Source organism: Cyprinus carpio, chromosome B14, assembly GCF_018340385.1.
Source record: "Cyprinus carpio isolate SPL01 chromosome B14, ASM1834038v1, whole genome shotgun sequence".
NCBI classification, from domain to species: domain Eukaryota; kingdom Metazoa; phylum Chordata; class Actinopteri; order Cypriniformes; family Cyprinidae; genus Cyprinus; species Cyprinus carpio.
Window position 1 is genome coordinate 17080293 of NC_056610.1, and position 12665 is coordinate 17092957.

Consider the following 12665-nt stretch of genomic DNA (forward strand, 5'->3'; position numbering starts at 1 on the left):
ACGAGCATCCTCACCACAGGAACACATTTCCGCTTTATTAGATATCTGCTTATCTCTGCCTGTCCCTCACTCCCTCCTCTACCTGTCTGTCTATCACGTGTAGCGCTGTAAATCACAGGCACTGAGGAAAAAGGTTTGCTGAGACCAAAAACAATTAAGGGGATATGGAGAGCAGTGGGAGACAACAGGACAGAAGTGAAAGAAAACAGATGGAGATGAACTCTGACAAATAAGGTGAAGAAAAAAGACTGGCATCCTGCACAAAAACACTGCGACTTATTTTCTCCCATATGTGACCTTATACCTCACATTATGATTTTAAATCTAACATTTGTTGTATTGTTTCTCATAATTATGACTTAATATCTTACAATGTGACTTTTTTCTCATAATTTATACACAATATGACTTTATAGCTCACAGTTGTGACTTTGTTTCTTATAATTGCGACTTTACATCTCACAAGGTGACTTTTTTCTCATAATTGCAACTTTATACTAGACATTTTGCCTTTATACTGTATCTCACAATTGGGATTTTAATTTTTTTTTTTTTCCTGATAATCACAGCCTTATTTGGCACTTTGTATTTCACATTTGCAGAGGTGGGTAGAGTACCCAAAAACTGTACTCAAGTAAAAGTAAAAGTACTTATAGAAATATTTACTCAAGTAAAACTAAAAGTAATAGTCTGCATAGTTACTTGAGTAAAAGTAAAAAAAAAGTATCGGATAAAAAAACTACTTAAGTAGTTAGTTACTAGTTAGTTTGGATCATATACTGTATATCTATATCTATATCTATATATCTATATCTATCTATCTATCTATATATATATATATATATATATATATATTTTTTTTTTTTCTAATTGCAACTCAATAAATAAAAATTAAACATATGCATAGATGAATCGTCTACAATAAGCTCAATAGAATGCATTTAAAAAATAGACTGAAATACACACATTCAAAATGAAATGGATTGACAAAAAAACAGCCAATTCCAGTCATTTGAACGCCATTCTGGATCATTCAATTTAATCTTTGCTTAGAGTAAACTATAAGTTCCACGGTATATGTATATGCTAATCAAACAGTGCCATAGTATTACCACCTGACACAATGCTACTACAAAAATAAGCCAAATTTGCATATGCAAAAGGATGGTACAGGACAAAAGATTGATGCCTGACAGTCTGTAGAGTGTAAGAGAAGGTAATTTGGAAAACAGTGAGGATGGAGGTGGAGAGAGTGGATTATGCTGTGAGCTGGCACTGTCAGGCTTGGCTAGGCTGGCACAGAAGTGCAGCACTATAATAAGCACCCTCTGTTTGCCCAGCACTAGGCCAGCATTGTGCCAGTTCGGGTGGACGGGCCAAAACCGACCCACAAAACACTAAAGACCTCGCTAATGGGATTCTCTTTACAGTCAGGCATGTCCTTAGCCAGCTCGAGCACAACACTGGGATGTAGTTGTGTGAGGACCTCGGGGCGATATAGAGATCTGAGAATAGCGTGGCCATGTCCGTACAGCTGAAACTAGAACACACGTGCTGAGCGTGTGAGTTGAAAAATACGCGCTGAGCGTGTGAGTTTGCCTGTACTGATTGATTGTGTGGTAACAGGTAAATGCCCTGTTTAGCCAAACACTGCCTCACACCATCTGTCTGAGAGCATACACAGCCTGTTCACGTAGGCAGTGCCCTTAAGACAAACATACAAATGCAGACGCACATATACACACATGCCGCAAAGACTTAATGTTCACTCAAGCCTGCCTATTCAGACAAAACGATTGTGTGTGTGTGTCTGGAGGTCTTTCGCCACAGGGCAGCACCTGGCATGTCAAGCAGCATTTTAGAGGCACAAAGTCAAATTCTGCTGCTGTTTTACTACTTACATTGCAGGCTGATTGAATCTAAAACATCTTATCTATCAATGACATCATTCATACTCATGCTTTAAGTAAAGTTAAATCTGATTAGGACTGAAGGGGATCAGAAAAGGAAAAATGGCAAAATGATCTGCTTTGATTGATTTATGTGGTGTTGTATAGTTTTCATTGAATTTGGTTTTGTGTAAAAGTGACTACAAAAACACAACACATAAAAAAACACATCACATTCAAAAAAAAAAAAAATAAATAAATAAAAAATCCATATTTTAGATTTTTTAAACAGTATTATTTTACAGATTTGCATTTTTAAAACACTATTATGTCGAATCCGAATATTTAGTCTAGAAAAAATTGGAACAAAAATATCTACTGCTTGAAAATAAATAAATAAATAAATATAGTTTTGCTGTAGTTCACATCTAAAACTAAAACTATAAAATACACCATAAAACAATATTTTCTCACATCTAGAATTCAGTTTTCATGTGTAGAATTCAAAACAAAATTCAGAACTTAAAATTTAAAACACCATCAAATAAACATAAACATAAAAAAATACATAAATATATATCTATAATATATATATATATATATATATATATATATATATATATATATATATTCACACTCACTCCCACTCCAGATTTTCATTTAGTTCTTCAAAAAGAAGAAAAAAAAATATATTAAATTAATAATGAGAAGCTGGATCAGATCCATTTTAGTTTCTCTGGAGGAGCTGTACCTCTGGTGGACAATGTTTTTTATCATGGTGTTAATTAGGCCTGCAAGTTATTTTTAAATTAAATTCATTGGCGCCTTCCGTTTGAAATGTCTTCGGTTGCTCGCTGACATCACCGCTATCTCTCACAGCCCACTCTTACACATGCGCGTATATATGCATGATGTGTTTGTACAAGGTGTGAGTGGAAAAACAAAAAGCATGTCTTTCATCTTGTCATCAATCTCTACCCGAATTAGAATGTGAAAATAGAGTTGCAGTTTCCCTGGGATGTGTTTTGTGATTACTGCTACTACGCCCACTCAAGCAAAACACACACACATACGCTTGCACCTTCACCCTCCACTTCTAATGATCCACTCAGTGTTATTTTGGACCTTAAATACAATAGCTCTGTTGATATTTCCTGCTGAATAAAAATGTCACATTCTGTTGTCTCTCTCCTTGACCACCTTGGGTACTGATATGCTAATGCTGGAGTGTTTTTCTTTTCTCTCTGAGAAACAAAATAAGATTGTTGATAGCTGCAGACTGTGAAGAGAAAAAGAAAACATAAGAGCTGCCTACTTCAAAAACAAATTTACAGTGCACCTAAATAACAATTCATATGTGTTTTTGCATTATGCAGTTTGTTTTTTATCAGCTCTTGGCTCCTTTTGCAGTTGTCATATTTGACATCCTCAGTTTTGTGAACGATAAAACACCGAAAACAAACCTTACTGTGTTTTTTTTTTTTTTTTGAATGGTTATATTGTTAGAATTTAAAATAACTGTTTTCTATTTGAATATACTTTACGTTTAATTTATTCCCACGTGTGTGTGTATATATATATATAATTTGTATGTGTGTGTGTGTGTATATATATATATATATATATATATATATATATATATATATATACTGTTACAAAAGATTTCAGACATATATACAAATAATAATAATAATAATAATTAATAATAATAATATATAAATAATAATAATAATAAATGTTTGGCCATTTTGTTTATAACAAAATGCAATTCATGTTTTTATATTACAGTAACTGTATACCAGGATATATGTATGTGTGTATATATACATATACAGTGGTGTGAAAAATTGCTGGCCCCCTTCCTGATTTCTTATTTTTTTGCATGTTTGTCACAAATTAATGTTACAGATCATCAAACAAATTAAAATATTAGTAAAAGATAACACAAGTAAACACAACATGAAGTTTTTAAAATAAAGGTTTTTATTATTAAGGGAAAACAAAATCCAAAACTACATGGCCCTGTGTGAAAAAGTGTTTGCTCCCTAAACCTAATAACTGGTTGGACCACCCTTAGCAGCAACAACTGCAATCAAGCATTTGCAATAACTTGCAATGAGTCTGTTACAGCGCTGTGGATGAATTTTGGTCCACTCATCTATACAGAATTGTTGTAATTCAGCCACATTGGAGGGTTTTCGAGCATGAACCACCTTTTTAAGGTCATGCCAGAGCATCTCAATAGGATTCAGGTCAGGACTTTGATTAGGCCACTCTAAAGTCTTCATTTTGTTTTTCTTCAGCCATTCAGAGGTGGACTTACTGGTGTGTTTTGGATCATTGTCCTGCTGCAGAACCCAAGTTCGCTTCAGTTTGAGGTCAGGAACAGATGGCCGGACATTCTCCTTCAGGATTTTTTGGTAAACAGCAGAATTCATGGTTCCATTTATCACAGCAAGTCTTCCAGGTCCTGAATCAACAAAACGGCCCCAGATCATCACACTACCACCACCATATTTTACTGCTGGTATGATGTTCTTTTTCTGAAATGCGGTGTTACTTTTACGCCAGACGTAATGAGACACCCACCTTCCAAAAAGTTCAACTTTTGTCTCGTCAGTCCACAAAGTATTTTCCCAAGTCTTTGGGATGTTTTCTGGCAAAACTGAGACAAGCCTTTATGTTCTTTTTGCCCAGCAGCAGTTTTCGTCTTGGAACTCTGCCATGCAGACCATTTTTGCCCAGTCTCTTTCTTATGGTGGAGTCATGAACACTGACCTTAACTGAGGCAAGTGAGTTCTTTGGATGTTGTTGTGGGGTCTTTTGTGACCTCTTTGATGAGTAGTCGTTGTGTTCTTGGGGTAATTTTGGTCGGCCGGCCACTCCTGGGAAGGTTCTCCACTGTTCCATGTTTTTGCCATTTGTGAATAATGGCTCTCAGTGTGGTTTGCTGGAGTCCCAAAGCATTAGAAATGGCTTTATAACCTTTTCCAGACTGATAGATCTCAATTACTTTCTTTCTTATTTGTTTCTGAATTTCTTTTGATTTTGGCATGATGTCTAGTTTTTGAGGATCTTTTGGTCTACTTCACTTTGTCAGGCAGGTCCCATTTAAAAAATTTCTTGATTGCGAACAGGTGTGGCAGTAATCAGGCCTGGGATTGGCTAGAGAAATTAATCTCAGGTGCGATAAACCACAGTTTTAACAGGCGGGCAAACACTTCTTTACACAGGGTCATGTAGTTTTGGATTTTGTTTTCCCTTAATAATAAAAACCTTCATTTAAAAACTGCATGTTGTGTTTACTTGTATTATCTTTGACTAATATTTAAATTCATTTGATGATCTGAAACATTAAAGTCTGACAAACATGCAAAAAAAAAAGAAATCAGGAAGCGGGCCAACACTTTTTCACACCACTGTAAGTATATATATATATATATATATATATATATATATATGTGTGTGTGTGTGGTGTGAGTGTGTGTGTGTGTGTGTGTGTGTGTGTGTGTGTGTGTGTGTGTGTCTGTGTGTGTATAAGTGCATCTAATGTCACAGTACTTTTTTTGTAAGACAAGTACTCAAATGTCAATCCAAAAACAGCTAGCCTCATGCATTTCAGCTGCTCATCTGTCAGTAAAACTACAGACACAGCAAGCGGATGTTGATAAGTCCATTTATTGTACTAAAAATGGCTGAATACAAAGTACATTCACAAGAACAGCACTTTCTGCTAGACAGTCTGCAGAGCAGACAGAATCTCTATTACTGGCTTAATGTAAGTAAATGACTCATGACATTAATCTAGCTTCCCCATCTACTGCTTTTGTAATCATAGTCTCAGACACAGAGAAGTAAAATCCCATATCTGATCATAAAATAAGTTTTCACATTAAGGACATACTGTCAGATCTACCATATATTTATATATATTTGATAAATATAATTCAAAGCTAGTTACATATTTACACATGTTCCCTAAGCAGACACTGGGGAATGTCAATATCTACAATATTCACATCAATACGTGTTATCAGTTCAAAGGCAATCGTGTATTTGGTGTCTGTGTTATTTGTGGCACAGTCATTGGTGTGAGGTGAAGACGTCATTGCCTTCAGAGTGAGAGAGAGAGAGAGAGAGAGAGAGAGAGAGAGAGACTGGAATTGCAGTGGAGTTGCAGTCACCCAATATAATTAACAAACACGACTGGCTGACACTTTATGGCACTAAGCTCCATTTGGGTTTGTGAATTGCACACGCCTGAAGAAGCCAAAACGGAGATAATTTTCTCATCTAAGAAATGTTTGCTCTCGCTTCTTTTGACTTAGGGTCTTTTGGAAAGGAGACAAGAATGAGAAAGAGTGGGGAAAATGAAGCAAAGTGCAAAGTCTTCATTTGATTAGACTGCAAAGCATTCTTTTTCCTTTCTTATAAAACATCCCCTCTTTTTTTTATGGAGCGAGATTAGAAAGACTGCGAGTTATGGGAGAAAAATACTGTTGCTGTATTTGATAAGAGGTCAGAGTGCATTATAGAAGAGTTATTAAGTGCTCTTAGGTGATTTTTCAATGAATGTGAATGGGTCTGTTAATGGCAGAGAAAAGGAGACAGAGAGGAGAAAAGAGAGGAGAGAAGGACACAGGAAAGACATACCTACCAAACCCCTAGTGATTGCAATGATAGTAAGACTCCAAAGGGGTTCAAAGTGAACAGTAGAAGAAAGGAGGAGGGCAAGTCCATACAAAAGAGTTCATAGCAAAGTGAAGAATTGCACAGCGGAGGAGAGGCAAAAAACGGGATATCACAAATCCATTAGTCCAAATTCCTTGCAGTGTCCATAGATGACAGATATCCGCTCCCAAAAAGCTACGGAGGAAAAAAAATGTCAGGGTGGGGGTGACAAGGACAGACACCCATTTTCAGACTGCTTTTCCTTTCCGACTTTGTCCATTTGATTTTTTTCTCATTGTTTATGTGCGAAAAAAAGGTAGTTATATATATTTCAGAGATGAAGAGATATGTGTTATGGCAATCTGTGACAAGAGGCAAGCTCTCCCGCAGAGCAAAAAAGAAAAATATTTTGGAAAAAGAAGAACGTTTAAGGCAGTCTTTTTTGGCCGGCCCCCTTCTCTTGGTCAACGCCCGTTACAGCACCTACAAGAGGATAGATACGACTTACTACTCACGTAATGGAACGCAATACATTCCATGCAAAATACTTCTAAAAAAAAAAAAAAAAAAAAAAAAAAAAAAAGAATATATAAATATTAATAGTGCAATTAAAACATATATTTGGACGAATATGTGTAAACAACAAAAGGAGGTGAGAAGAGCAAGGGGGCAAGACCAAAAACCTGCTCTATCCATTCAAAATGTGGACTTCTGCTCCTTTATAGTGTTTTTTGGGGGGGGGATTTTAACAGTTAACTATTACATTTATTGTGCTGTTATAAACAGTTTTACATTGCAACTGTAAATTCAAGCCATTCATGTGACACAGAGCATGTACAAAACTTTTTTTAGAGGGTATGTTGTCTTTGCAAAGTTTATTTGGAGACTGATTTGAACAAACCTGCCCCCCTTAGTCCACAAATGTACAACAGCGCTGCACAGATGGCCATGCTCTCGTTTTTTTTTTTTTTTTCTTTTTTTCTTCTCTCTGTTACAATATATAGAATAAATAAGTCCAGAAAAAAAAAAAAGAAAAAAAGTAAAAATATCCCTGAAAGTTTCCACACAATCCGCTTTACTCATTGCTAAGATACAATGTTGCAATGGACTCGTCTGTTGCATGAAATATAGCAAGAGCAACTAAGATATTTTCCCAATACAGTTCCTGCTGGCCCACACTGCTTTTACAGCCAATGACTGATCCAGAGGTCTCGCACAATGTTAGGACACAGACTCCTCACGCAGTAGGCACAGCTTGCCTACCGGGTGCAGATCAGCAGGAGAAATGCAACTGACATTTCATCTCATCAGTAGGCAATGAGGCACTGCACAGTAACAGTTTCAGCCACTGCTTCACTGTACCCTGCTGACACAAACACCAGCTGCTGCAATCTGTCCAGAGACCAGTGTGCACCTTACGAATCCCGCATGTCACTAATACAGACACAGACTTTTTATCACTGCATTAAAGGCAACGCACTGGCTTTGTATTCAGGGCTGCTGCTGACCCATCATTTATGATGCGCAGGTGTAAGGTGTGCAAGTTACGTAAGGCAAAGTCTTTTTCAGTGGTTTCGTGAGATTTATTTACAAACATTTAAACTTATCTTAAAGAGACAGTACCCCCAAAAATGTACTTACCCTCATGTTGTTCCAAACCTGTATTATTTTTCTTTTGTTGATCACAAAATAATATATTTTGAAGAATATTGTTGATCAAACAGTTGACCTCCATAGTATTTTTTTCCATACTATGTAAGTTTCCAATATCCACTTTTTTTCTCTCTCTCTCCCCTCTCTCTCTCTCTCTCTCTCTCTCTCTTCTCAACAAACTCCTACAGGTTTTGAACAACTTGAGGTTACTGTAAGTAAATTATGACAATTTCCATTTTTGGGTGAACTATCTTTCCAGTGAGATTTTTGTTTGCACAAGGAGTCTGACAACAGCCAGTTCTCCACACAGAGATCTGATCTCATCATCATCCAGACAGAATGACATGAATAAACAGAACAAACTGAGACAGACTAAATCCAGAAGAACCGTGGCATTGTCTCCAATATGCTTCAAGAGACCTCCCTGCAAAGCTTCCTGAAAAACTATGCGCAAGTGTACCTGGGCAAAAGCTGCTTTAAACAAAAAGGTTGGTCTCACCAAATGTTGATTTAATTGAGTTAATAGAAGTTAATTGATAAAGAAAATCTATTTATGCCATTATTTTTGACAACATCCTTATTTTACAGCATTTTACCTAAGTACCTAAAACTTTTAACAGTACTGTAGCTTTGAGGGTAGGTCTCTTGAAGCATCTTGGAGAAACAGTTCTTCTGAATTTAGTCTAAGTTTGTTCTGTTTCTGCATGTCATTCCAGACAGACTGGATGATGATGAGATCTGATCACAGTGCGGAGAACTGGCTGTTGTCGGACTCCTTGTGCAAACAAAAATCTCACTGGATTATTACAATTAATGGCATAATGAATGTTTGGAAATGTAATATTTCCTACTGACACACTAGTAAAGAAACGTTTCTGCACAACAACAACAACAACCACCACAAAAAGAAAAGAATATGAATGCAATAAATTATATTGTGAACATAATCATACTTATACTATAATGCAGTCAAGAGGTTTTTATGGGTGCACATGCACATATATACACACAATCAGTGGTTTATGGCTTCAGGTGCACCCAATAGGGCTTTTAGTGGCCTTGCTCAAGCTGTTTTCTCAGATCTAAATCACTGAGACAAGAGCCCTTCCCTAATCCTGGTCCTCACCTCTGCCACCTCGACATCTGTCGAAGTGTGTGTATGCAGGCCCGTGAGTGTGTCGGCAGCATCTGGGCCTAATGAGGCTCACAGCCTGCCACTGCACCCGTTTAGCACCTTCCCATGAGCACCTGCGTCAGAGGTTACCTCCTGACGTGATGTACCATTGTTGTTCTTGCCACGGGAGCCCTTCCACCCTTCGCAATCCAGAGATTGTCACTGCTAAAATAAGGTTTGATACTATAGATGGAGTCACCCCAGCTCATGTGCACAGGGTTCACACTCCACTCTTCAGATATGTAACTTAAAACTGCCTTACTACAATTAGCAACTTTTAGTAGACAGGTAAAAAAACAAAGTGTTAAAATAAACAACAGGAAAAAAGTAGGTACTGTACACTACCATATACAATACCACAACAAGTTGCTCACCATGGCTGCATTTACTTAAGCAAAAACCCAAAACATCAGTAACATTGTGAAATATTATTACAATGTAAAATAACTGCTTTCTATTTGAGTATTTTAAAATTTAATTACAGGTAAATCACAGGTACTGTAACTTATTCCTGTGATGGTAAAACTGAATTTCCAGCATCATTACTCTAGTCTTCGGTGTCACATGACCCTCCAGAAATCATTCTCATATGCTGATTTGGTGCTGAAACTTTTCTTATTATTATCAATGCTGAAAACAATTGTGCTGCTAATTTCTTTCTTTTTTTTTTTTTATTTTTTTATTTTTATATTTACAGTACCGTTCAAAAGTAACTTAAGTAAATGTCAGTAAGATTTTTTTAATACTTTAATGTTGAATTATACTGTGAATATATTGCCAATATTACTATCACAGTTTCCACCAAAAAGTAATGAGTCATTATTCATATTATTCATATTGGAGTCACAAATCAAAAGTACAACATCCACAGCATGAAAATGTGTCTACTGCAATCAACACCACAAATAAATAAATAAACAACAACAATTATTATTATTATTATTATTATTATTATTATATAAGGCTCATTGTGTTCTCATATTGTAATTTTGCTTTCCACACATTTGTCGCCACCTGGAGTTTAAAAAATAGGCATGCTAAGTGAATTTCTGATGATAAATTTTCGTCTAAGATAACAAAGATAAAAATCGTTTGAATTGTTTTCTTTTATAGATGGTTTTAAAACAAATCTAAAACACAAACTGTTCGCACCAGTTCCATTGATGAGGATTAGATTATATATTTTATTCTATTCAGTGTTAACCATGTTAAATTGCAGTTCTTAATGATCTTACCATCCATCTTCATTGTAAGTTTTATTTACTTGCCAAAGCCTTTATTTTGGCAATTTATTTTAATTTTTAAATTTAGACCCTGGTAACATTGCAGACCTTGGTATAAATCTTGTCCTCAGGCTATTAGAATTATTCCAGTGTGCTTTCCAGCCATTTCCCAAAAACAACAACAACAACAAAAAGAGGACGATTTTGCTCAGTTGGACAACATTGCCGTTTATTTGTTTATTATCTATTATTGAAAGTATTACGGTGATATTAACAACAGTTAACCATCTGCTTACAGTGATCCCTGCACACCCCAATCAGCTGGTTTAATAAATTACACATCATAATAAATTATGGTAAAATTAAAAAACTCAAATTAAAATAAGCAACTCTTCAAAAGCCCAAAATCAAGGAAGATTCAAGGCCTCCAACCTCGTTCTGATTATTAACAATGATGACTCATGGGGATAATCAACACAGCACTTCTCCAAAAAATATATTGAGCAACCTTTAACAGCAAAAGAGAGTAAAAAGTGTGTTCCGCCACAGGCAGATGGCCACAGTAAGTAGAAGTGTGACTGCTGTCAGCCTGAGCGAGATGCATTTCTCTGTTGTTAGCACTTTAAATAATTGTGCTGAGGCTAGTGATTATTTGCATAAACACCATTTAAACATAGCTCAAGAGCTCTAATCCCACACCAAACAGCGTGAAAAGAGAGAGATAGAAATGCATTGAGACTCAAAGGGAGTGAAGAGAGATTACAGCGTGATTTGCTTATTTCCAGGCATTGAAATAAGCATGCCGCAAAATAAAGCAAAGCAAATAAAGGGGATAAATTCTCCCCATATATATATATTATCATTTATTTTTTTTGCCTACCCAGCATACCAATAACTCTGCCAATAACTCTAAGTAAAAAAAAAAAAAAAACTAAGCTGCCTGTCAAAAATTGTAATTATGACAATTTCTGATACGAACCTTTCATTTTCCCTCCTGCTATCTGTCTTTCAGAAGAATAAATGTTGCACTGGCGTCTACCCGGCAAATGTGATCATACTCTCACTGACACCTCATTGTTTGTTGATGTCTTTATTTATCTCTTCCTCCATTTGTCTACTTTCTTAAAGCCATTATTCATGTTGTCTTACAATCATAACCAAGCCGCTCATCAGACGGCTGTAAATAAAAACCATCTCTGTCTAACTAGGTGCAAACAAAGTGCGGGCCTCGCAACATTTCCATATCCTCCATTTCGTATCAACAGCTGAATGACTAACTGTGATTTATGGCTGCGGAAGTGTCATGGCAACAGATTTTATGAGACGACGTTGAACTGATTTGAGTCTATAGACAATCTACTGTCTGAGAAATGTTCGGTTTGACAGCAGCGCGACTCTATTTATTTGCTTTATGACTGGAGTCGGCACCAGGATTTGCTTTAGTGGCCTTGCGATGCCTCAGACAGTCAGCAGCCACTTGGCTCGGCAAAGTTTTCAGAAACTCTGAACTTCATAAAAGAACTGAGAGACATTCAAGGTCCTTGTTTTGTCCAGGCATACAGCACTTTAGTACATTTCTTTCATACTGTGAAACATACGACTTTGCGAGAGACATGTTATGGTTAGTGCGGGGGAGATTTGAGGGACGACTGCATGAGCACTATTTGTTATTATTTGCATGTAGTGAGAAGATACATGTGTGTACGTGCCACGGACCCAGCGTGGCACATTTAAGCATAGTGAGGGTACCTTGTACCAGTGGGAGACAGTATGTGTGTGTCAAAGCTAATATGTGTGTGTATGGACTTGCCTGCCAGAACCCAGTAAGGGTGCCTAGGAAAGGGGGTGCAGCTGTTGTGACGACCGTCAGTCAGAAGCAGTATTTGGACGAGATCAGTTTTTTTAAAGTCATTTTAGCTACAAGTATCAGAGGAAATCTGTGATTTCATGTACTGCTTTATATGGGATTAAATATGAGCAATTACTAACGCTACGCTACGCTTTTGGTTGGAACGAATCAGTGTTCCAACCATGACTAACTTGTAAAGACGAATT

The 12665-nt window shown here is 36.6% G+C and overlaps 1 protein-coding gene across 5 annotated transcripts in view; it reads right to left on the reverse strand.

Annotated features, from left to right (window-relative positions):
- Positions 1-12665, reverse strand: part of LOC109047858 (protocadherin-1-like) — a 154596-nt gene that overhangs the window by 17186 nt on the left and 124745 nt on the right. Inside the window, exon 5 of one of the 5 annotated variants that reach the window (XM_042738278.1) lies at positions 5549-7043. The exons of the other annotated variants lie outside the window; for them this stretch is intronic. Coding sequence (XP_042594212.1) covers positions 6988-7043 — 56 coding nt within the window. The 3' untranslated portion in view covers positions 5549-6987. Of the gene's footprint in view, positions 1-5548; positions 7044-12665 lie in introns of those variants that run through there. 5 annotated transcript variants of the gene reach the window in all.